Here is a 22,500-nt window from a genome sequence, read left to right as displayed (position 1 = left end):
CTATGTGTGTGTGGATGTGGATGCATACAGAGAGAATGAGAGTACACGAGTTTTAGACAATCAATTACTCACATAAGTAAGAACATACATTTTATGCTCGTACCCACGAACTGGTACTTAGGAGTCCTTGGAGAATGAATAATTTATTTCCCAAACAAGGCATAAAAGAAATTAATCGATATACATGTGGCCACATTTTCAAGCGAATGTGGAATGTGCTAAGTACACTACATGCTCGAAAGAAGTATAAAATAAGGAGAAATTTGGATACATGCCAGAGAGAGAGAGAGAGAGAGAGAGAGAGAGAGAGAGAGAGAGAGAGAGAGAGAGAAATTAGCTGAAGTACCCGCCATATACATTACAAGAATCTAAAGTCCCTAAGTAGTTGTTCTGAGAGAGAGAGAGAGAGAGAGAGAGAGAGAGAGAGAGAGAGAGAGAGAGAGAGAGAGAGAGAGGTCGTTGGGATACATGACTTGACGTCTTATATTCGGACAGGTATTTCTCTCTCTCTCTCTCTCTCTCTCTCTCTCCCTCTCTCTCTCTCTCTCTCTCTCTCTCTCTGATGCAGCTGAAAATGTCAAACGTTTTCCGCTGGCTCGACATTGATAAACTAAGACGCATGTAGCTGTTGGCGTGTTGCTTTGATCTATGGAATGCGGACAGGATCGTTTACTGTCGGCGTTGCTTTGTCGATCTTCGGTAAACTCAGAGAGAATTGGCGAAGGCCAAAATATACCAACGAATCTTGTGTATTTCCTAAATATTGCTCTTACGACGGTGTGTTGCGATTTTTGTTCCTGTTTCTTAGCTACACTTCAGAGGAACGTTTGTTTTTCCCAGGGTCCATTTTCTTGATTACAACAATCACTGGCCCCCATTTAGAGCTGGGTTAGAGTTCTCTTGCTTGAGGGTACACTCGGGCACACTATTTTATCTTATTTCTCTTCCTCTTGCTTGAGGGTACACTCGGGTACCCTATTCTATCTAATTTCTCTTCCTCTTGCTTGAGGGTACTCTCGGGCACCCTATTCTATCTAATTTCTCTTGCTTGAGGGTGGTCTCGGGCACCCTATTCTATCTCATTTCTCTTCCTCTTGCTTGAGGGTGCACTCGGGCACCCTATTCTATCTCATTTCTCTTCCTCTTGCTTGAGGGTGCACTCGGGCGCCCTATTCTGTCTAATTTCTCTTCCTCTTGCTTGAGGGTACACTCGGGCACCCTATTCTATCTAATTTCTCTTCCTCTTGCTTGAGGGTACTCTCGGGCACCCTATTCTATCTCATTTCTCTTCCTCTTGCTTGAGGGTGCACTCGGGCACCCTATTCTATCTAATTTCTCTTCCTCTTGCTTGAGGGTACTCTCGGGCACCCTATTCTATCTCATTTCTCTTCCTCTTGCTTGAGGGTGCACTCGGGCACCCTATTCTATCTCATTTCTCTTCCTCTTGCTTGAGGGTGCACTCGGGCACCCTATTCTATCTCATTTCTCTTCCTCTTGCTTGAGGGTACTCTCGGGCACCCTATTCTATCTCATTTCTCTTCCTCTTGCTTGAGGGTGCACTCGGGCACCCTATTCTATCTCATTTCTCTTCCTCTTGCTTGAGGGTGCACTCGGGCGCCCTATTCTGTCTAATTTCTCTTCCTCTTGCTTGAGGGTACACTCGGGCACCCTATTCTATCTAATTTCTCTTCCTCTTGCTTGAGGGTACTCTCGGGCACCCTATTCTATCTAATTTCTCTTGCTTGAGGGTGGTCTCGGGCACCCTATTCTATCTCATTTCTCTTCCTCTTGCTTGAGGGTGCACTCGGGCACCCTATTCTATCTCATTTCTCTTCCTCTTGCTTGAGGGTGCACTCGGGCGCCCTATTCTGTCTAATTTCTCTTCCTCTTGCTTGAGGGTACACTCGGGCACCCTATTCTATCTAATTTCTCTTCCTCTTGCTTGAGGGTACTCTCGGGCACCCTATTCTATCTAATTTCTCTTGCTTGAGGGTGGTCTCGGGCACCCTATTCTATCTCATTTCTCTTCCTCTTGCTTGAGGGTGCACTCGGGCACCCTATTCTATCTCATTTCTCTTCCTCTTGCTTGAGGGTGCACTCGGGCGCCCTATTCTGTCTAATTTCTCTTCCTCTTGCTTGAGGGTACACTCGGGCACCCTATTCTATCTAATTTCTCTTCCTCTTGCTTGAGGGTACTCTCGGGCACCCTATTCTATCTAATTTCTCTTGCTTGAGGGTGGTCTCGGGCACCCTATTCTATCTCATTTCTCTTCCTCTTGCTTGAGGGTGCACTCGGGCGCCCTATTCTGTCTAATTTCTCTTCCTCTTACTTGAGGGTGCACTCGGGCACCCTATTCTGTCTAACTTCTCTTCCTCCTGCTTGGGGCTACACTGGGGCGCCCTATTCTGTCCACCTTCTCTTCCTCCTGCTTGAGGCTACACTGGGGCACCCTATTCTGTCCAACTTCTCTTCCTCCTGCGTGAGGCTACACTGGGGCACCCTATTCTATCCAACTTCTCTTCTTCCTGCTTGAGGGTACACACGGGCACACTATTCTATCTAATTTCTCTTCCTCTTGTTTTGTTAACGTTTTTATTTATATAGGAAATAGTTATTATAATGTTGTTATTGTTCTTGGAATATTTTATTTTTCCTTGTTTCCTTTCATCACTGGGCTATTTTCCCTGTTGGAGCCCCTGGGCTTATAGCATCCTGCTTTTCCAACTAGGGTTGTAGCTTAGCACGTAATAATAACGATAGGTGGACTGGTGCGATAGCTCAGACAAACAAAGGCGAACTGCTCAAACATAGCACCTACTTGGCAGATAGAACCTTTCGTATATTTACACGGATGGCTCTAGAACTGTGGTTCTCAAAGTAGGTTCGATGGAACCCCAGAGATCCCAGGTGTCGGTCTAATATATTTGGTAACTTTACTCAAAGCAGAAGAAAATTCCCTCCCCCCACCCTTTTTTTTTTTTTATGAAAGCTGCTGTCATGGACACGACGCACGGGGTATGATAACTTCGAAAACTCTCTCCTACTGGACGACTGTTTCTTATAAAGAAAAATATTATTGGAATCGGAATAATTTCTTTACCAAGGGAATATAGCAAGCAATTGTTATGCGTTGATGCCAGCGCTTAAAGTCTCTGGGCTGTTCAGTGTTGCGATTTTGATTATGTAAACCTCAAAGATATCATCAGTACAGACAAGGGCAACAGCAAGGGAAATTTAAGAATTGGACATGTTAGAGTAAATTCAAGATGACAAATACACCTATGGAGGACATGCAATGTATTGGAGGACATTTCACACGCAATGATTAATTGCAAGAAATATTATATGCAAAGAAAGGATCTCAATGTAAAATTAACAGGACTTGAATTGCACTGAATAATCTATTAGGAAAACATGAGTAAAAGGATGTACAGGAAAGTGTGTATACTGCTTTTATAACATTTCTAACTAAGATTAATTTACTAATCAAACCATTTTTCTCTATTCTTAGGTAGTGCCATAGCCCCTGTACCATGGCTTTCCACTGTCTTGGGTTAGAGTTCTCTTCCTTGAGGGTACACTCGGGCACACTATTCTATCTTATTTTTCTTCCTCTTGTTTTGTTAAAGTTTGGATAGTTTTTATAGGAAATATTTTAATGTTACTGTTCTTAAAATATTTTATTTTTCCTTGTTTCCTTTCGTCACTGGGCTATTTTCTATTCTGGAGCCCCTGGGCTCTTGATTTTCCAACTATGTTTGTAGCTTAGCAAGTGATAATAGTAATAATAATAATAATAATAATAATCTGTAAAATTAATTATCCAACAGAAGAATAAGGATTAAATTTAGTCTATACCTACATAAATGTTTTGTTTGTAAAGAGGCTACATTTAATGCAACGAATTTTACCACTATAGAGAAAGGATAGTAAGTTCTTTTATATATAAATAGATGTAAATATTTTTAAAATGTTTTCGAGATAATTGCGCTATATAAACAATATCAGTGGAAGGGGGAGCATAGATATTGTTTTAATAAAAGGTATTAAGCCTCTTGTGGGGGAGTGAACATATCATTCCATTCGGTGAAAGAGTTAACATTTATTAACCGACTAACATTAAAATTTTGCCAAGTGCTTTGATTAGTTCTAATGTTTTATTTTTTGTCATTTACAGGTGAGTACATTGGCTCCACTGGTTGAGCCACAGCTACTAAAAATAGAAGAAGAAGAAGAAGGTCAAGGGCAATGCTCCCGAATGACAAAGTTTTGGTGTTACACAGTTAAACCTCAAATCAATCAATCAGTTGCGCAGTCAAACATACCCTGCTATTGTTTAGAAAGAAAAGAAAAAAAGTCTTTGAAAGAAAGTTTTTTGTCGTGGATTTTGACCATATAAACGAAGAAAAAGTACAGACGCTGCTGCCAAAATCATATGAGAATGGCACTAGCTAAGGTAAGGAACTGCATTTCATTTACTTAGCTGCTGAAAAGAGTAAAAGTAGCATTGATTTACAGTATTTTTCCTCGATATATTTCTTTTTTCCATGAAAATCATAGTTTGTTGATTTTTTTTCTGTACACTTTTTTTTTTTTTTTTTTTTTTTTTTTTTTTTTTTTTTTTAGCGCAAATCATTTATTGCTTATTTTATGAATAAATACATAGCTATGTTTTGAAGAAATTTGAGCTTTGAAAGAAATTACAAACTTCGTATCACATCATAAATGTTTTACCAATCACGAAGATTCTATTAATGCACAGTTCTGTGCTCCCAACAGTGTTAGGTTAAAATGCTTGGGTTAGGTTAGGTTAGAATGATTGGGTTAAGTTAGTTTTAAGTTAAGAGCAAATGCACTGAATGTTTTACCAATCACGAAGATTCTATTAATGCACAGTTCTGTGCTCTCAACAGGGTTAGGTTAGGATGCTTGGGTTAGGTTAGGTTAGAATGATTGGGTTAAGTTAGTTTTAAGTTGAGAGCCGATGCACTGAAATGCTATTCTATCCTAGTTTGGGTAGTTGCGACCCATCACATTGGACTGACTATCAGGGATGAGTATCAAATAAACAGATACACAATGAAATTTAGCTCAAGTAATTTTTCATGTTCAACCTAAATGAATATTAACTTTGTCCTTTCCGTTTAGAACATTTGATTTTCCTTAAACAGTTTTAGGTTTTATATTCATATTTTTTTTTTTTAAGTTCCTTACATTTGATAATTGTGCGTTCATTTATGTGGGCTCTATTTAACCAAGATTGTGGGTAACGTTATTTTTCCTTATTTGTCGTAAGACCTTAAAAATGAAAATCGTTAAGACAAGCATATAGGACCATGATAAGTATCCCAACTGAACTTTACTAAGGGTAATTATGGCGTATAATAAATAATTCCCTTTTTTCATATATCATTTGTCGTATTGCAGGTATTTCCGTTCATAGGGATAGGGCTCATTATTTATGCAGGGATGGTCGATGAAGCGTGGAATTTTATGTAAAGTTTTGTAATGACTAAAACCTGATGGGTTGACATGCACCTTTGTGGGTATATGTAGGCACGTAAGTGTGTGTTTATATATATACATACATATATATATATATATATATATATATATATATATATATATATACGTATATATATATATATGTATGTATGTATATATAAATATATATACTGTATATATATATATATATATATATATATATATATATATATATATATATATATATATATGTATATATACATACATATATATATATATATATATATATATATATATATATGTATATATGCATATATATATACATATATATATATGTATATATATATATGTATATTCTGGTTAAATGTGTTTTTATGCACTGTATGGCGATATATTACTATTTTCTAGATGATGATTATTATTATTGTTATTACAGTATTATTATTATTATTATTATTATTATTATTATTATTATCTTTTATAGTGAAAAAATATCGCATATAATCTCTCAGAGACTTCCCATTGATTCGTAAATGATGTAGCAATTGTGTGTATATATATATATATATATATATATATATATATATATATATATATGTATATATATATATATTATTACTTGCTAAGCTACAACCCTAGTCGGAAAAGCTGGATGCTATAAAGGTACCCTGACACTTGCACGAATTTGTGGCACGCATTGTCACGATTCGAGTCGTGAACTGGCGTGAAATAGTCGTAAACTGGAGTGAACTCGTCGTGAACCTGTCGTGACATCGTGGCATGTCGTGACGAGAATTTTGAAATGTTCAAAATTTTGGTCACGACAAAATTTCGTGAATGCGGCGTGAACTATGCGCGAACAGTTCGTGAACTCGTCGGGACGATGCGGGAAGTGCGCAAACTATGCTAAAACTATTCATGAAATCGTCGTGAACTCGTCGTGCCAGTTCGTGTCAATGTGGACAGGTGAGCTGTGATTCTGAGGTAATTTTTTTAATTTTTTTTTTATTTTCCAGTTCGTGCCACAAATGTCACGACTTGCCACGACAAATTCGTGGCAAAAAGTCGTGCAAGTGTCAGCCTGGCAGAGGCTCTAACAGGGAAAATAGCCTAATGAGGAAAGAAAATAAGGAAACTACAAGAGAAGTAATTAACAATAACAACACTAAAATACATTAGTATATGTATATGTGTTTATATATATATATATATATATATATATATATATATATATATATATATATATATATATATATTGATGTATGTACAACAGCTATGAATATGGGCGAGCCCTATACCGGGCAAGAAGTTTTGGAAGTTTTCATATTATCGTCAAACTTCGTACATAGTGAATCCAGACTTTCCACATGAGGGATTCCTCAAACTTTTCAATCAGGGTCTCTCTCTCTCTCTCTCTCTCTCTCTCTCTCTCTCTCTCTCTCTCTCTTATTGATTCGGTTGATAATTAGGAAGAAAATATTACTATAATTTTATGATATTTGTAACAATTTATGAATTTTACCATAATTTTATAGTATTTGTTAAAAACAATCGAATTTAACCTGTAAATAACTTAGTCTCATCCACATTTAAATGATTATTGTGTCGATTCATATATTGAAAATACTGTATTATTGATTTATGTGTAAGTACTTCTTTTATATCAATCGTGTCATTGTATTTTTCATCGCCACTATACCTATATTCTAGGTATTTTTTTCATATCTGTCCTGAATAGTCTTCTGTCAATTATCAGTGCTTAAGCCTTGAAGATCATATGAATGATATCAGTATCAGGGTTTAAACTTGAGCATTTGTCTACAAACTTAGATGCTGCTGCTTTTTACCGTAGATTACCTAAAAACATTTCAAATTTCCTTAAATCTGAAGCTGGAAAAACCGAAATTGCCTTACAATTACCTTGAAAATAATATTTCCTTGAAAATTACTTTGAAACCATGCAAATTACCTCAAACTAAGGTTATTACCTTTAAAGTTTAAGTCCTGATCAGTATCCTTAGATTAACCTTCTCTCTCTTTTTCCCGTTTTATTTGCGCATGCGTATGCAATAGTTTTTATAACGTGAAGAAAGTAAATGTATTATCAAACTCAACACACACATACAAATATATATATATATATATATATATATATATATATATATACATATATATATATATATATATATATATATATATATATATATATATATACAAATATATATAGATATATATATATATACATATATATATATATATATATATATATATATATATATATATATAATATGTATGAATATATATATACACACACACATATATATATATATATATATATATATATATATATATATATATATATATTGATATAATGCCTACATATAGGCCACACCTAATACAGTATGTAATAAATAGATGCAATTAGGATTAATATTAAAGTATATATATATATATATATATATATATATATATATATATGCCTGTGTCTGTATGATTAGGTTTCAGCATTGACAATGAATTGGAATTTTACAAAGTAGATATTGAAAATAAAGTTGGTGACCATGATCTTAATATATACACTTGATTTCCCCCCTAAACATAAGCGTCTCCAGGCATTCTTACACTTCCGACACTACAAATATTTTGGAAGGATGATGCTAGCACCGTGAACGCTTCTATCAGAACTGCGATCTGGCAGTAATTTTAGTCTTATGGAAGCGTTTTAAACATCTAAGATGTTGTCTGAGCAAAGATCTGACAGTAGTTTTAGTCTTCTGGAAGGGTTTTAAACGTTATATATTCTTTCATATAGCTAACTGATAAGCAAGTGGAGTTTCTAAAAAAAATGTATATCAACCATAATACACAAATATCTACATAACTACATAAAGTGTATAAACTTCTAATAACTTTAGCACAAGTAACGGAAACATGGTAATTTCCTTTGCTATTCTCCCTCTTTTTCGCCTCCCCTCCCCCCACGTCCTTCTTTCCTCATCTCAACTCACATTCCTCTTCTCTGATGGACATATGACGTTGGTGAATGACTTGTCAGAAATTGGAATGTCCAGATAAAAAGAAAAAAATACGATGAATTCTTTTATATCAAGAAATTACATGAAATATGGACCACATAGCTATTTAGGGACCAGGGCATATCGTCACGTCTGGATCACCAGATAATAATGTGCTTTCATAAGACCTTATTTCATATGCATATTTGATAACAGTTTTATGTACACACAACGCATACATGTATAAAAATACATCCCGGATGACATAAAAAAAATTCTGGCTCGTGGAAAGGGCTGACTTTACTGTGAAAGTAATGAGGAAGATTTCAAATTCCACTATTAACAATATGTGGTTATATTCTCGTTATATATGTACTTGCCAACTAGCATATTTATTTGTGAATTTTCTTTGGGGCTGAAAAGAAATTTATACTTTGATATAAGAAATAGTTATAACTGTAGTGTAGAGAGCATGGAGTTTGGGTAGCTGTTTACAATTGATTATTTTGTAGATTATGAATATCAACAAATATAACTGCTTCAGCTTGGTGGATGATTTGGTGTTCTTTTATTACGTCAAGCTTTAGTTTTATAATCTAGATACTGAAAATGAAGTTGGTGGTCGTGATCCTAATATGTATGGGTTAATGACTTGGTGTAGAAATACATGATTAACTACACATTTGTACACTGGACCTCTAAACTGATAATTGCTGATTGATATATAGTCTCTGAGTCACTGACCTAACAGGTATTTCTGAGTTTGTAATGGAAATTATGTTTTATTCAATGAGAATACAGTGATATCCACAGCTATGTATAATTAGCTGCGGTAATCTACATAAATTACTGAAAAATTGGAGACACTGACCTGCCTGAAATTCTGTGTACAGGAAAGGAAGAGGATATAGGCGTTGAAGAAAATTGTGGCCACAGTAGCGATGACCAGTATGGCGCCGACGATCATCACTGGCATACTAAGACTGCCCACTAGTTTTTTCTTCTCTCTCTCTTGATGTACAGAAATTTGGGGAATATTTTTCATATATCTGGCAGTTCAGAAAATTATCCGCGGCAATCCTTAATGACACGGTAACGGAGGTACCCCTGTATATATATGTGTGAATATTTTATTCTCTTGATGTCCATAAATTTTGGAAATTTTTTTCATATATTTGGCAGTTCAGAAAATTATCTGTGGCAATCATTAATGACACGGTAACAGAGGTACCCCAGTATATATAGGCATGGCTATTATTTTGAGTTTTTGCATCGTTTTTTCTCATTCCAAAATGTGTGTGGTTTAGACTGTTTCTTTCTTAGAATAATATATCACCTTTTCCAAAAACACCGGAATGTTATTTTGCTTTATTAAACTATATATTTTTCGTATTATAACAATGTTATTGAGGTAACGCACTCCACTAACAGTTGCCATAGCTATCATGAGTAATGTAGTTTACATCTAATTTATTGAAACCAAAAATAACTTTCTCTATTTTATTCATGCGATATTTTACAGAACCGCTGCTGATTTGTTATTCAAGTTTTTCTTTTCGTAATAATCAATCTTTCGTTCACGACAAAAATATACATTTCCATCATAGTGCACTGTACAATTCTCTGACCGATTAGACTTTCTAGTTTAAGATGTAAAAAGCAAACTTGAATTGTAAGCTCGTATCCTCCAACATGTTGGTTATAATCAGAAAATCATTGCGTCATAACATTCTTCCAATTCATGCTCAAGAATCCCTTAGGATACGAAAATTAGATTCGCATGCGAAACGATAGGGAGGTCTTAGATGGGAAATACTGGATTTCTCTTTGTGTTTCGTCTGCCTCAGAATTCTTAGCAGTGACAGGCACCTCTCGCTGTGGAACAACGCTTCCGGTCGCTCCATGTTCCCTCATCGGCCGATTGGGGAATGAAGGCTTAACTTCGTGCAAGAAGTCCTGATGATTTCGATCTGAAAAGGGAAAAGAAGGAAACGATTAGAAACGATAAGATTTATTGGCTGTAACATCAATATATATATATATATATATATATATATATATATATATATATATATACAGTATATATATACATATATATATATATGTATATATATATATATATATATATATAAAAATATATATATATATATATATATATATATATATATATATGTATATATATAAAATATACACATACACACATAGTATATATGCACATATATGTGTGCGTGTGTATGTGGATGTACATAATATATACTGTTGAAAAGGCTTCTTTTATGTATTTGAAATGCGTTTCAAGTTCCACCTGTGGTTTTCCCATTTTTTTAATCAGTTTTCGTTACAATCTCGGTATGAATTTGCCACTCGCTTTTATTCGGGTTATTGCTCTTATATATTTATTCGTTTTTTTTTTTTTTTATCATCTGCTTTCTAATATCCCATTTCGAAATTCACATCGTCGTTTTTTTTTCATATTTTCTGTATTTTAGTGGTAGGATTTTGTGTTCTTCCCTTCCAATCCATATATTAAAGTTATTTATTACTATTTATTCATTACTACGTTACTCTGTGACCCCAATTTTCATTCCTGCTCCTTGTCCTAATTTTCCCATTTCCTTCACTTTCCTTAATAATACTTATTTTCCCTTTTCCCAAAAAGCTCCCATTTTTAATGAATATCATACCACCTTTTTGGGCTCAGGCCATGTCGTCCTGATGGAAGTTCCTATTAGGTAGCTTTCTAGGGTATATTTGACTACAGTGATATTCCCAGAGAATTTTACCGTAAGGTATCCAGAATTCTAACTCCTGGAGCGAATATCCCTAAATAATCTCACAGGGATATCGCATAATATCAGAGGACGTATTCTTGACACGTCACATAGCTATCTTCGCCCCGAACAGTATTAACGCTTCGAGGGGGAATAGTGACAAGAATCTGAAACGAGAATGAAAAGAGAGCCGCTCTTAAGGCATCTCTCCTATTCCGTTTCCAGTGTGTATCTGATGAAGACGGTAGCGCCCTCTTTATTCCTTTTCGTGTAGCTCTACTACTCGGTGTTTTCCCTTGTGTTCTCTCGTTATTTTGGATTTAATTCAACATTTTGATGATTTCTCCGGCCTCTTCTGCCTCTAGGAAGTTGAGTATTATCTTTACTATGTATAAATGTAAGCTCTTGTTGTTTTGAATTAAATCAAAAGTGATTTTAACGTAAACAAGAGCTGTTGCCTACCGGAGGCATCCTAGATGCTGTCGCTCGCTCTTATGGGTCAGTTAGTTAGCTAGAGCGACGTTCCCAGTCTGTTACGCTTTAATAATTTTGCTATTTAGCTACTCTAGAAATGCTTATATTGTTCGGTCAGTGTTAGCTCGGTGATTTCGACACGGGTCGAGGTACCGATCCTGCCTTTCGCGAGGCTTCGTAGCCTAGACGTCTGTCCCTAGTACTTTCATGCATGGTATAAGTTTTTCCGAGTGTTATTTTATTGAAGCTATAGGCAAATATTTTATACATGTAAGATATTGTTGAATGTTTTTTCCAAGATTGTATACGAGAGTTTCGGTGATTTAGGTAATCGATTCTCATCTTACCTAGTCTAGTATTCTAGGTACAGTAGTATACTTTCGCACATCCCCGATTGTTCTTTTTCTCCTCCGGAGGCTAAGTTCAATCCCTCTCTCCCTCTGTGAGCCTTCGGCTTAATCCTAGTACTTCTATCTGTATAATAATTCAGGTATAACTATTCTAGGATATGTCTGTCCTGACCTGATAACCAGAGTGACTGTTTTTTTGGGTTAGGGCAGAACATCAGAGTTTCTAGTCTGTGGTCTGCTTCTTCCTAGCATAGAGAAAGAGTCTCCTTTGCTAGGTTAGGGGCGGGCACAGGAAGCTTTGCTTCCCTAGTCCATGTTGGAAGGATGATTCCTTCCTCTAGTGGCCTAGCAGACTGTCCTGTGTTGTTTTTCTCGGGCTGGAGAATGAGTTTTCTCTGTTGCCCGGCGAAATAGCTTCACCTAACTTTGTTCTGGGAGGGAGGAGGTTAGCAAGTATTGCCAATCTTCCTCCCTAATAGACAACTCTTGGTTAGGATGAGCTTCCCCAACGGCTGAGTGTGTCTCCTGCTAGAACGAAGTCTATAGGACCCTTATCCCTTCCCCACCTCTCTTTCTTTTATTTTCTTTTAGCCGCAGTCCTACTTCCGTACCTAGTATAGGTTAGGATGGAGGACAGGCTCAGCTCTCTGCCGGCCGGCACTACATGTCGGCCGGCAGAGACCCTTTATTCTTTGCAGAGTGAACCCCAGACCTCCCTTGGTCTCCCTTCCATGTCCGTCGGTAGAGCCCGGCAGACTATGGATTCTTTGGAAGCCTGAATGTTACATTCTCCCCTTCCATAAGTTCACTCTTTCTGGATGGAAGGTCGTATGGCAATGCCGCCTTATAACCTTACATCCATACTGTTTCTCTGTCTATTGTGTTGCACCCCTAACCCGGCTGCCGGCTTAACAGCCGACAGCCGGGCAGGTGGAGGTTCTCTGGTTCTTGGCTACTGTCGGCGGGCACGGGTTTTATTACCTTTGCCTGCCGGCAGGGGAAACACAGCCCGAATCTGCTGGCTATTACGATAGCGGCCGGCAGCCGCGAATCAGTGGGCTGCCGCCTATTAGTTAAAGATAATATATCTTTGATCTATAAAGGGGTAGTTGCCAGCCGCCGGCACGTACCGGCTCGTGCTGGCCGGCACAATAACATGTGATGTACAGTAGTTGCTATATTCGTAGTGTAGTACACACTGCATTAGTAGAAACTGCTGTACAGAGTTTGTGATAACTCTAAAGTTCTTCATCATACTTGATGTTATCTTGTACAGCCTTTTGTTGAGACCGTACTTTATATAGAAAGTGAGTTCTTTCTGTATTCTTTCAATCCCGTATATTAAAACTACACATTAAATTTCCGTTTAGGAAATTACATAAGGTATTCTAGTATAGAATTAACCTTAGTTTTAATATTTTGGGAGGTTACAGCAATTGACAGAACAGGAAATACAAGTATGTGTCTTTCCTTCTTTCTTTTATAGCTTTTTTACATAAGCTAAATGTTTCAATATAAGTGAAAAGCCTTCACTTGATACTCATGGATTTTTCTTCTCTTTACAGGAGGACCATCCAAAGTGCGGGAGTGTGTTCTGTAATGTCCGCAGTAAGAACTTCTGTGGACATCATTATTGCAGGAGGCACGCAGCATGCGCAGCCTCCAGAGGTGTTCTCCGCTATTGGGACCCTCAGGTTTGTAAAGTTTGTTCTAACTTGATTACCGAGGCTTTTGACGACCCTAAGTCAACGGAGTCAAGGGATGCTGCCAGGGAAACATTATGATCCTGGGTGAGGGGTTTTCAGAAAAACACCTCAGGTCCCTACCTTCCAAATGAGAAGATGAGAGCCTACCTTTTCCCTAAAGCATCGGCTGATGCAATCATCCCCCAGCCTCAGATGGAGATACCACTTGCCCTGAATCCGGTAGATTATGAAGTCTCAGCCGCCCTTCAAGACATCCAAGTGGATGATAGGATGTCGGAGGTATCGGATTCTACTGAGAAGGACCTTCTAGGAGAAGATCAGGAGGAGGAGCTGTTTCAGACTCCTCAAGTAGAAGAGCAAGAAATCGACGAAGTGTCGGTTACGTCGGTTCTGGACCCAAAACCGGTTCCTTCTACAGCGTCTGCTATGCCAGATGAACTGGGAAGGGCTCTTTCTTGCATTGTTGAGATGATCCAACAAATTCAAAGGAAGAATGATGAGAAGGAAGCTGCAATGAAACTGGAGTTACGTAGACTTGCAGCATCACGTGGGCCCCAAAAGTGGCTCACCGTGAAGGATCTTCCCTTGTGCTCGAATACCAATCCTTGGAGGTATGCCGAACACATGCCAATGACAACCGGGGAGATCGTGATCTCAGAAAAGTTGGGAGCAATTCCTCTGGAAGAAGTGGAATTTTGGCGCAACAAAGATTTTTATCCGGACTGCTATGCCCGTCTTAGGAAGGAGCCAGCCTTAAAGGAGGAGATGGAGCCGGAGGTCATAGTTTTTTACCATAGTAAAGCTCAGACGTTACTAACAAGCTCGATGAAAGAGAGGGGCTTCACTAACTCAAAGGTGCCCGCCTTGAGTAAGAAGCTTCCCTCCTTTGTGGCCTCTCCTACCAGAGCCTTTCCCTTCTTGGAAAAGGGATATAAGGCTGACTTAAATGCAGTGGAGGCAGGGAAACCATGCCCCTCCTTGGAGGAGTGCAAGCCGTTATCTCTGACCTTGCCCTTGGACCAAGAAGACTGGAAGGACGTACACCTTACCTTCTCAGTCGGGAAACTGGAAGCTGATATTGCTGAACCTCCAGTTCGGTGAGGCGCTTCCAAAACTGTCGGAGGCTCTCTTGCGTAGAGGGCAAGAGACAAAGGCAAGACTTGCGGCATCGATGTCGTTGCAAACAACACTAGAAACGATGGCAAGTGACCCCAAGAACCAGGACATGTTCATGGTTGTGGCCAAAACCCATCTGGCCACAGTTACGAAGGATTTCTATAGCTTTATTAAAGCTAGGAGAGCATGTAGAGAGTTCGTGTTCGCCTCGGTTGCGGTGAGGCACGAACCGAGGAAACTGATCTCCTCTCGTATTTGGGGTAAAAACCTCTTTCCCAATGAAGTAGTTAAAGAGGTAGTAGACAAAAGGCCTAGGCCATCTTCTCGGCCGGCTAAACCCTACCGACAGCAACATCAACAACAACTTCCTGTGACCGCGGTGCCTCAGACAGTGGCACAACCTCCAACCACGTACCAGCTGGTACCTCAACAAACGGCGACACGGTCGCCAGTTCTTAACCCAGCCTCCGTAAGGCAGACTTCTTCCTTTCGTTCGAGAGCCAGAGGAACAGCCAGAGATTCTTCTAGACGCCCTTCAAGAGGACGCGGTCAAGGAGGCAAGGCCTCAGGTTCACAACAGCAGAAGTAGATACTTCCAGTAGGAGGGAGATTACAGCTTTTTAGGGATCGCTGGACCTTCGATCCCTGGGCCCACAGCCTAAATAAGAATGGACTAGGTTGGAGCTGGAGCAGTCCTCTACCTCAATTTCCTCAATTCTTCCAACACTCAACCCCCGCTCTGGAAGAATATGTCCGAGAGCTCTTAGTCAAAAGAGTAATCCGGAAGTTTAAGTCCATCAAATTCCAAGGAAGGCTGTTTTGTGTTCCAAAGGAGGACTCAGGAAAACTCAGTCATTCTGGGCATATGCTGTGTCTATACACTTGTTTGACGCTTATTGGCACGTTCCAATTATTCGTCACCTCTCCCCCTACCTAGGCTTCAAGTTACTTTGATAACTTTACGCCTTCAGAACCATGCCTTTCGGGCTAAACATAGCCCCAAGGATTTTCACGAAGCTCGCGAACGCAGCCGTCCATCAGTTACGCCTAAAAGGGGTCCAAGTAGTAGCCTACTCGGACGACTGGCTGGTGTGGGCAGCATCCAAGACAGTATGCATGCAAGCTTCTAAGATAGTGATCCAGTTCCTGGAACATCTGGGATTCAAGATCAACATCAAAAAGTCTCGTCTTTCTCCAGCTCAAAAATTTCGGTGGTTGGGAATCCACTGGAATTTGGAGTCACATCGGCTTTCCATTCCTAGTAAGAAGAGGAAAGAAATAGCAGGATCTGTCAAGATACTATTGAAATCCAAACGGATATCAAGACGCAAACAGGAGAGAGTGCTGGGCTCTCTACAGTTTGCTTTGATAACAGATCCAGTGCTAAGAGCACAGCTTAAGGATGCAACAGGAGTCTGGAGAAAATATGCATCAAACGCGCGAAGAAATGGCACCTGTCAGCAGTTCACATTCAAGAGTTCCGCTATGTGACAGCGGACGCTCTATCTAGGTTTACACCTGTAGAGTCAGAATGGTCCCTTGACGCAGGATCGTTCTCCTTCATCTCGAGTCAAGTCCCAGAGCTGCAGATAGACCTCTTTGCGACGAAAGACAACAAGAAAATAGTTCGTTACGTGTCCCCTTACGAGGATCCGTTAGCGGAGGCAGTGGACGCTATGTCTCTGGGCTGGATCAGATGCTCCTGTATCTATCTGTTCCCTCTGCACACCTCCTTTTGAAGGTCCTCGATATGCCGAGATCCTTCAAAGGGAAAGCTGCAATAGTGGCCCACAAGTGGCCAAATAGCGTGTGGTTCCCTCTGGCATTGGAACTACGATTAAAATTAGTTCTGCTACCGGATCCATCCCTGTCTCAGCGAGTACAGAAGTCGAATGTCTTCGCTCCATCACAGAAAACACGGAACCTACATCTCATGATTTTCTCTCCTTAACGATGAGAAAAAGATTCGGTGTTTAAAAGTCGGTTTAGACTTTTGGAGGAAACCAGAAGACATTATGAGGCTTCAGGGAAGAAATAGCTATCCTTTGTCAAGGCAAAGAAACTGAAAGAAATCCCGACAGATTCCTATTTATCATTCTTCATTCACCTTCATGAGCAAGGTTTAGCAGCCTACACAATTCTATTGTTCAAGCCTGCCTTGACAAGTCAGATACCATATGCCTTACAGGTCGACCTTTCTAACGACGTTCTTAATTAACTAGCCCTTCAGCGCTTCCAAAAACCATTTGCTTGGTCATTAGATATGATTCCTCATTGTGTATAAATAATGAACAATGAGGAATGTGCTTAGAAGGGGTGAATTTAAGTCATATTTCTGTTTGTACTCGCCTTGGGGGCCAGAGTTAGTGAATAGTGGCTCTCTCCACAGAGGAAGGCCACGTCCAGTTCTTGGAGGGAGAACTGATTCTATTTCCAGACCCAACGTTTCTTACCAGGAACAGGATGCCTGAAAACTTTAAATCAATCAATCAATCAATCTTACAAGGAACAAGCTACCCACCAACAGGTGGGGTCCCTAGAGAATCTGCCCTCTGGAGGAAGATGCATCTCTATGTCCAGTGGAGTGCCTAAAAGTCTATCTTCATAGAACTTCAGACTTTATGGGAGGACAGCTGTTCAGATGAGAAACCCTGGGTTCAAAGTTATCTATAACTAAGGGCGAAATTCACCCGTGTTATTCGCAGAACGCATCCAGACAGTACACCCGTTAGTCATGATCCGATGAAAGTTGCCTCCTCCATAAAATTTCTTTAATTATATGGACTTTGAACATCCTTGTTTGCACACCGGCTGGTAGTCATCCAAGGCGTTCTTTATGCACTATGTGAAGCAAGTGGAGCAACTTATGAGATCTGTGGTAGCAGCAGGTAGAATTCTTTAACCTTCTGTTTTAAGTCTGCGAGGAACAGTGTAATTAATTTGGGACGATTAATTAAGAGGGTGCGCGTGTAGTCACTGTATGTTACTACACGACGAGCGATAGGCCACGAAAGTGTCCTTACGAATTGTTCCATTGACGTTGGTAATCTATAGCATAATACGGACACTTGTGCCAAGCGTTTTTTACGCTAGTGTATGTAAACAGTATACAGACTATATCAGTATTATTAATAATTCTATTGAAGTGGCAAATCTGTTTCCTAGTAGATGAAACAATATTTTCTGTTGACTGTTTTTCTTTATGCTTTTACGCATATCATCCACATTATATAAATTTTATAAATGTGATCTGATATGTTCGTTTATTAAGTTTCAATAAACTACAGTAGTTCATAATGAACCCTGCGTCTTTTCGCCCACACTCATTTTATTAGAAATGTACTGAGCATTAAGATTAAAATATGGATATTTTCATCATGGTATGTCTTTCGAGACTGTTCCCTGATTCAAGCAAAAGTCCACTCACTCTAACCCTTCCTTGGAAGGGTTGACGTGGTACCCTAACGGGTTGGTGGCAAAGAGGCAAAATTTGTTTCTATGCGGATACAACCATTATCCAATAGTTACTAAGAGTGGTCACTTTGGGGAAGGTGTCACAAATTCATTCTGACTTTGGCGACTCTTATACAAACTTTGCTTTATAATGTATAGGGCGAGACCACTATACAAGCTTGTCATTTTGTCATCCATAAGTTTTTATGTACTCCTTGAGACTTTTCCAGAGTCTAGTATGACTCATCCCTGTAGGGGGCAGGAAGCACTAACATAGTTCATGCTTAGATGAAATGATGTATGACGGTAACATCATAGGTCTCTAGGTCTAGACGGACCAGGAAAATACTTTCTTGAGAGTACGGCACTGATTGGGAATCCACAGATACAGTAATGCTCTGGTAAACTTCCATCAGGACGACATGGCCTGAGCCCAAAAAACGGATTTTGGGCGAAGCGAAAAATCTATTTTTGGGTGAGGTAGCCATGTCATCCTAATGAACCCGCCCTTCCTTTTATTGTAAAAGGGCTTATTGACCCCTCCCTATAATACAGTATCTGTACCACCTCGGATATCGCTACAAGGAATAAAGAGGGCGCTACCGCCTTCATCAGATACACACTGGAAACGGAATAGGAGAGATGCCTTATGAGCGGCTCTCTTTTCATTCTCGTTTCAGATTCTTGTCACTATTCCCCCTCGAAGCGTTAATACTGATCGGGGCGAAGATAGCTATGTGGCGTGTCAAGAATACGTCCTCTGATATAATGCGATATCCCTGTGAGATTATTTAGGGATATTCGCTCCAGGAGTTAGAATTCTGGATACCTTACGGTAAAATTCTCTGGGAATATCACTGTAGTCAAATATACCCTAGAAAGCTACCTAATAGGAACTTCCATCAGGACGACATGGCTACCTCACCCAAAAATAGATTTTTCGCTTCGCTCAAAATCCGTTAATTCCTCCACTTTCCCTACCGCCTCATATTTACCCAAATTTCTTACCTCTCAAATTTCCTCTTCTCAACAGTTTTCCATTTATTATTATTATTATTATTATTATTACTTGCTAGGTTACAACCCTAGTTGGAAAAGCAGGATGCTATAAGCCCAAGGGGCTCCAACAGGGAAAATAGCCCAGTGAGGAAAGGAAAAAAGGAAAAATAGAATATTTTAAGAAGAGTTACAATATTAAAATGAATATCTCCTATATAAACGATGAAATTTTTAACAAAACAAAAAGAAGAGAAATAAGATAGAATAGTGTGCCCGAGTGTACCCTCAAGCAAGAGAACTCCAACCCATGACACTGGAAGACCATGGTACAGAGGCTATGACACTACCTAAGACTAGAGAACAATGGTTTAATTTTGGAGTGTCCTCCTAGAAGAGTTGCTTACCATAGCTGAAGAGTCTCTTCTACCCTTACTAAGAGGAAAGTGGCCACTGTACAATTATAGTGCAGTAGTTAACTTCATGAGAAAAGAAGAATTGTTTGATAATTTCAGTGCTGTCAGGTGTATGAGGACAGAGGAGAATATGTAAAGAATAGGCCAGACTATTCTGTGTATGTGTAGGCAAATGGAAAATGAACCGTAACCAGAGAGAAGAATCGAATCTAGTACTGTCTGGCCAGTCAAAGGACCCCATAACTTTCTAGCAGTAGTATCTCAACGGGTGGCTGGTGCCCTGGCCAACCTACTACCTACTACCCACATTTTCCTCCTCTCCTTTATCCCTTTATATGTTTATAACTTTCTACGTTATTCTCTGCTAACGAGATTTTATTGACAGCTCCCTATTCTCCATTTCCCCTTCATCCTTATTCCTTTTATTCTTATTTTACTTTTCTCTTCAGGGTCATAATGAATGTTTCACGTTATAATAAATTTTTTGTCATAAATTTTTCACGATATGATAAATCTTTTCGTCACAATATATATTTACTTCATGTTAAATTTTTCACTTCATGATAAATTTTTCACATCATAATTTTCACGGCATAATAAATTTTTCACGTCATAAATTTTTCACGTCACAAGTTTTTCGCGTCATAATAAATTTTTTCCGTTATAAAGTTTTCGCGTCATAAAATTCTTTTTGCGTCATAATAAATTTTTCCCGTTATAAATTTTTCGCGTCATAGAATTTTTTTTTTGTCATAATAAATTTTTCCCGTTATAAAGTTTTCGCGTCATAATTTTTTTGCGTCATAATAAATTTTTTCACATAAAGTTTTCGCGCCATGATAAATGTTTCACGTCACAAGTTTATCGTGTCGTAATAAATTATTCACGCCATGATAGGAAATCTATGTCGTATTTCTCCCTTATTGCGCAAGAGCTAATAACTGTTTTGCATCTCTAGAATTCCCAGTATGACAGGCACGTGGAGAGTGGGTACGAACTTCAAAGAAGCAACATGAAGGTCGATGAACAATTACCACACTTATGCAAAGTTTTTTTTTTTTTTTTTTTTCCCTTTCTAGCAGTTTACCTTCGATTTCTTTGCTTTGCCTGTTTGCGAGGTTAGTCTGTTGTGCATTTTTTAGGGCAGGTTTAAATGGATCCTGGATTATTAATTATCTGTATTTTAAGATATTGAAGCGTATGTCTCAATAATAATATGTTGATCATTTTTTTATACGTTAACAGGATTGTTAATTATGTGTTTTAAAATATTGAAACGTATGTCACAATGATTATGTGTTGATTATTTGTTAGGTTTCGTATATCAAGATATATCAGTTGTTAATGAATAAAAAATGAATAATGGGTTTGGTGATGAATGTTGAACCTTGTAAACGCTATGATGTTAAGAACTCAGTTTTTATCAGATGTTTTTATCATTTTGATTTGATATAATTATTGACGTTGAAATTAATATATTGTAAGAGGATTGCACTGAATATATGTCATTACCATGATTCTTAATATTTTTGTACCTGAAATATCTCTCTCTCTCTCTCTCTCTCTCTCTCTCTCTCTCTCTCTCTCTCGGAATTTTGAAGATTAGATATAAAATGAGCGACTAACACTAATTAAATTTGAAAAGAGTTTTTAAGATTTTTCTTTTTATTTAGTGTTTAAACCGATTTTTCTTTTGGATAATCTAATTTAGACCTCTGATATCTCTGTTTTATTGATACAAAACATCATTAGTATTAGAATTATACATATTTACATCCAAAATCAGTATATTAGCTTTTCTTACTATCCTATCTGTTTATTTTGAGAGAATCTCTCTCTCTCTCTCTCTCTCTCTCTCTCTCTCTCTCTCTCTCTCTCTACACTTGAGTATAAGTGCAAATTCGAGTAAGTATACGTATGCATATACATTCTCTCTCTCTCTCTCTCTCTCTCTCTCTCTCTCTCTCTCTCTCCACGTGAGTTTGAGTGTAAATTCGAATAAATATACGTATGCATGTACAATCAAGTAAGTGTGTGCCCTCGCATATATTTGTGTGAGTATAACTTAAAAAAAAAAAAAAAAAAGCTATAGAAAATACGGAAAATGTGACTTTCTGGTTGATGATAAATTTAAGCTCACGATCTGTTTAACATTGTTGATGATGTCAGCAAAATCTAGCAGTGGTCTCCGTGAAGGAATTTGGCATTAAATATTGCATGATTTAGCAGAGAAAAAAGAAATTCTTTGACTCTCAGTTATTTTTAGTATGATGACTTTGGCACTGCTGTTAGAATTTATTTATAAATTCAAAATGAAGTAAACAAGTCGTATTTTATCGCTCTTGCCACAAAGTATAAGTTTACAGTAATGCTAGATATTAATAAGAAGCATACTTTAAAATCATAATTCACATCATCCCATTTTATAGATTTTTTAAACCACTTGATAAAGCCTTTTATTACCTATAATGTTAAGGGACTCATAAAAAATCCACGTGGTGTGACAGCGGTTTTATGAATCAATCATATTCAAAGAATTTATTAACCTAATCTTAGTATCCAGCTGGGCTTCACAAGGCACTAGAAGAGTTGGAAGACCCAGGCCTACATGGCTGAGGACTATGAAGCGCGAAGTAGATGGTGTTGAATGGAGAAGTATTGATCTAAAAGCACAAGATTGAGACGCCTGTCTAAAGGTTTAAAGGCCACTCATGAATGA

At 38.2% G+C, this 22,500-nt stretch overlaps 1 protein-coding gene across 1 annotated transcript in view; it reads right to left on the bottom strand.

Moving 5' to 3' along the window:
* The window catches only part of LOC137653170 (5-hydroxytryptamine receptor 6-like), a 225,351-nt gene that overhangs the window by 98,919 nt on the left and 103,932 nt on the right, over positions 1-22,500 (bottom strand). The window contains exon 2 of the mRNA XM_068386548.1: positions 9,371-10,469. Within this exon, the coding sequence (XP_068242649.1) occupies positions 9,371-9,544 (174 nt within the window). The 5' untranslated portion in view covers positions 9,545-10,469. The remainder of the gene's footprint in view (positions 1-9,370; positions 10,470-22,500) is intronic.

The sequence above is a fragment of the Palaemon carinicauda genome, chromosome 14, assembly GCF_036898095.1.
Source record: "Palaemon carinicauda isolate YSFRI2023 chromosome 14, ASM3689809v2, whole genome shotgun sequence".
Lineage (NCBI taxonomy): Eukaryota > Metazoa > Arthropoda > Malacostraca > Decapoda > Palaemonidae > Palaemon > Palaemon carinicauda.
Note: the sequence above shows the minus strand (reverse complement) of the source record. Positions and strands in the feature narration are given on the sequence as shown.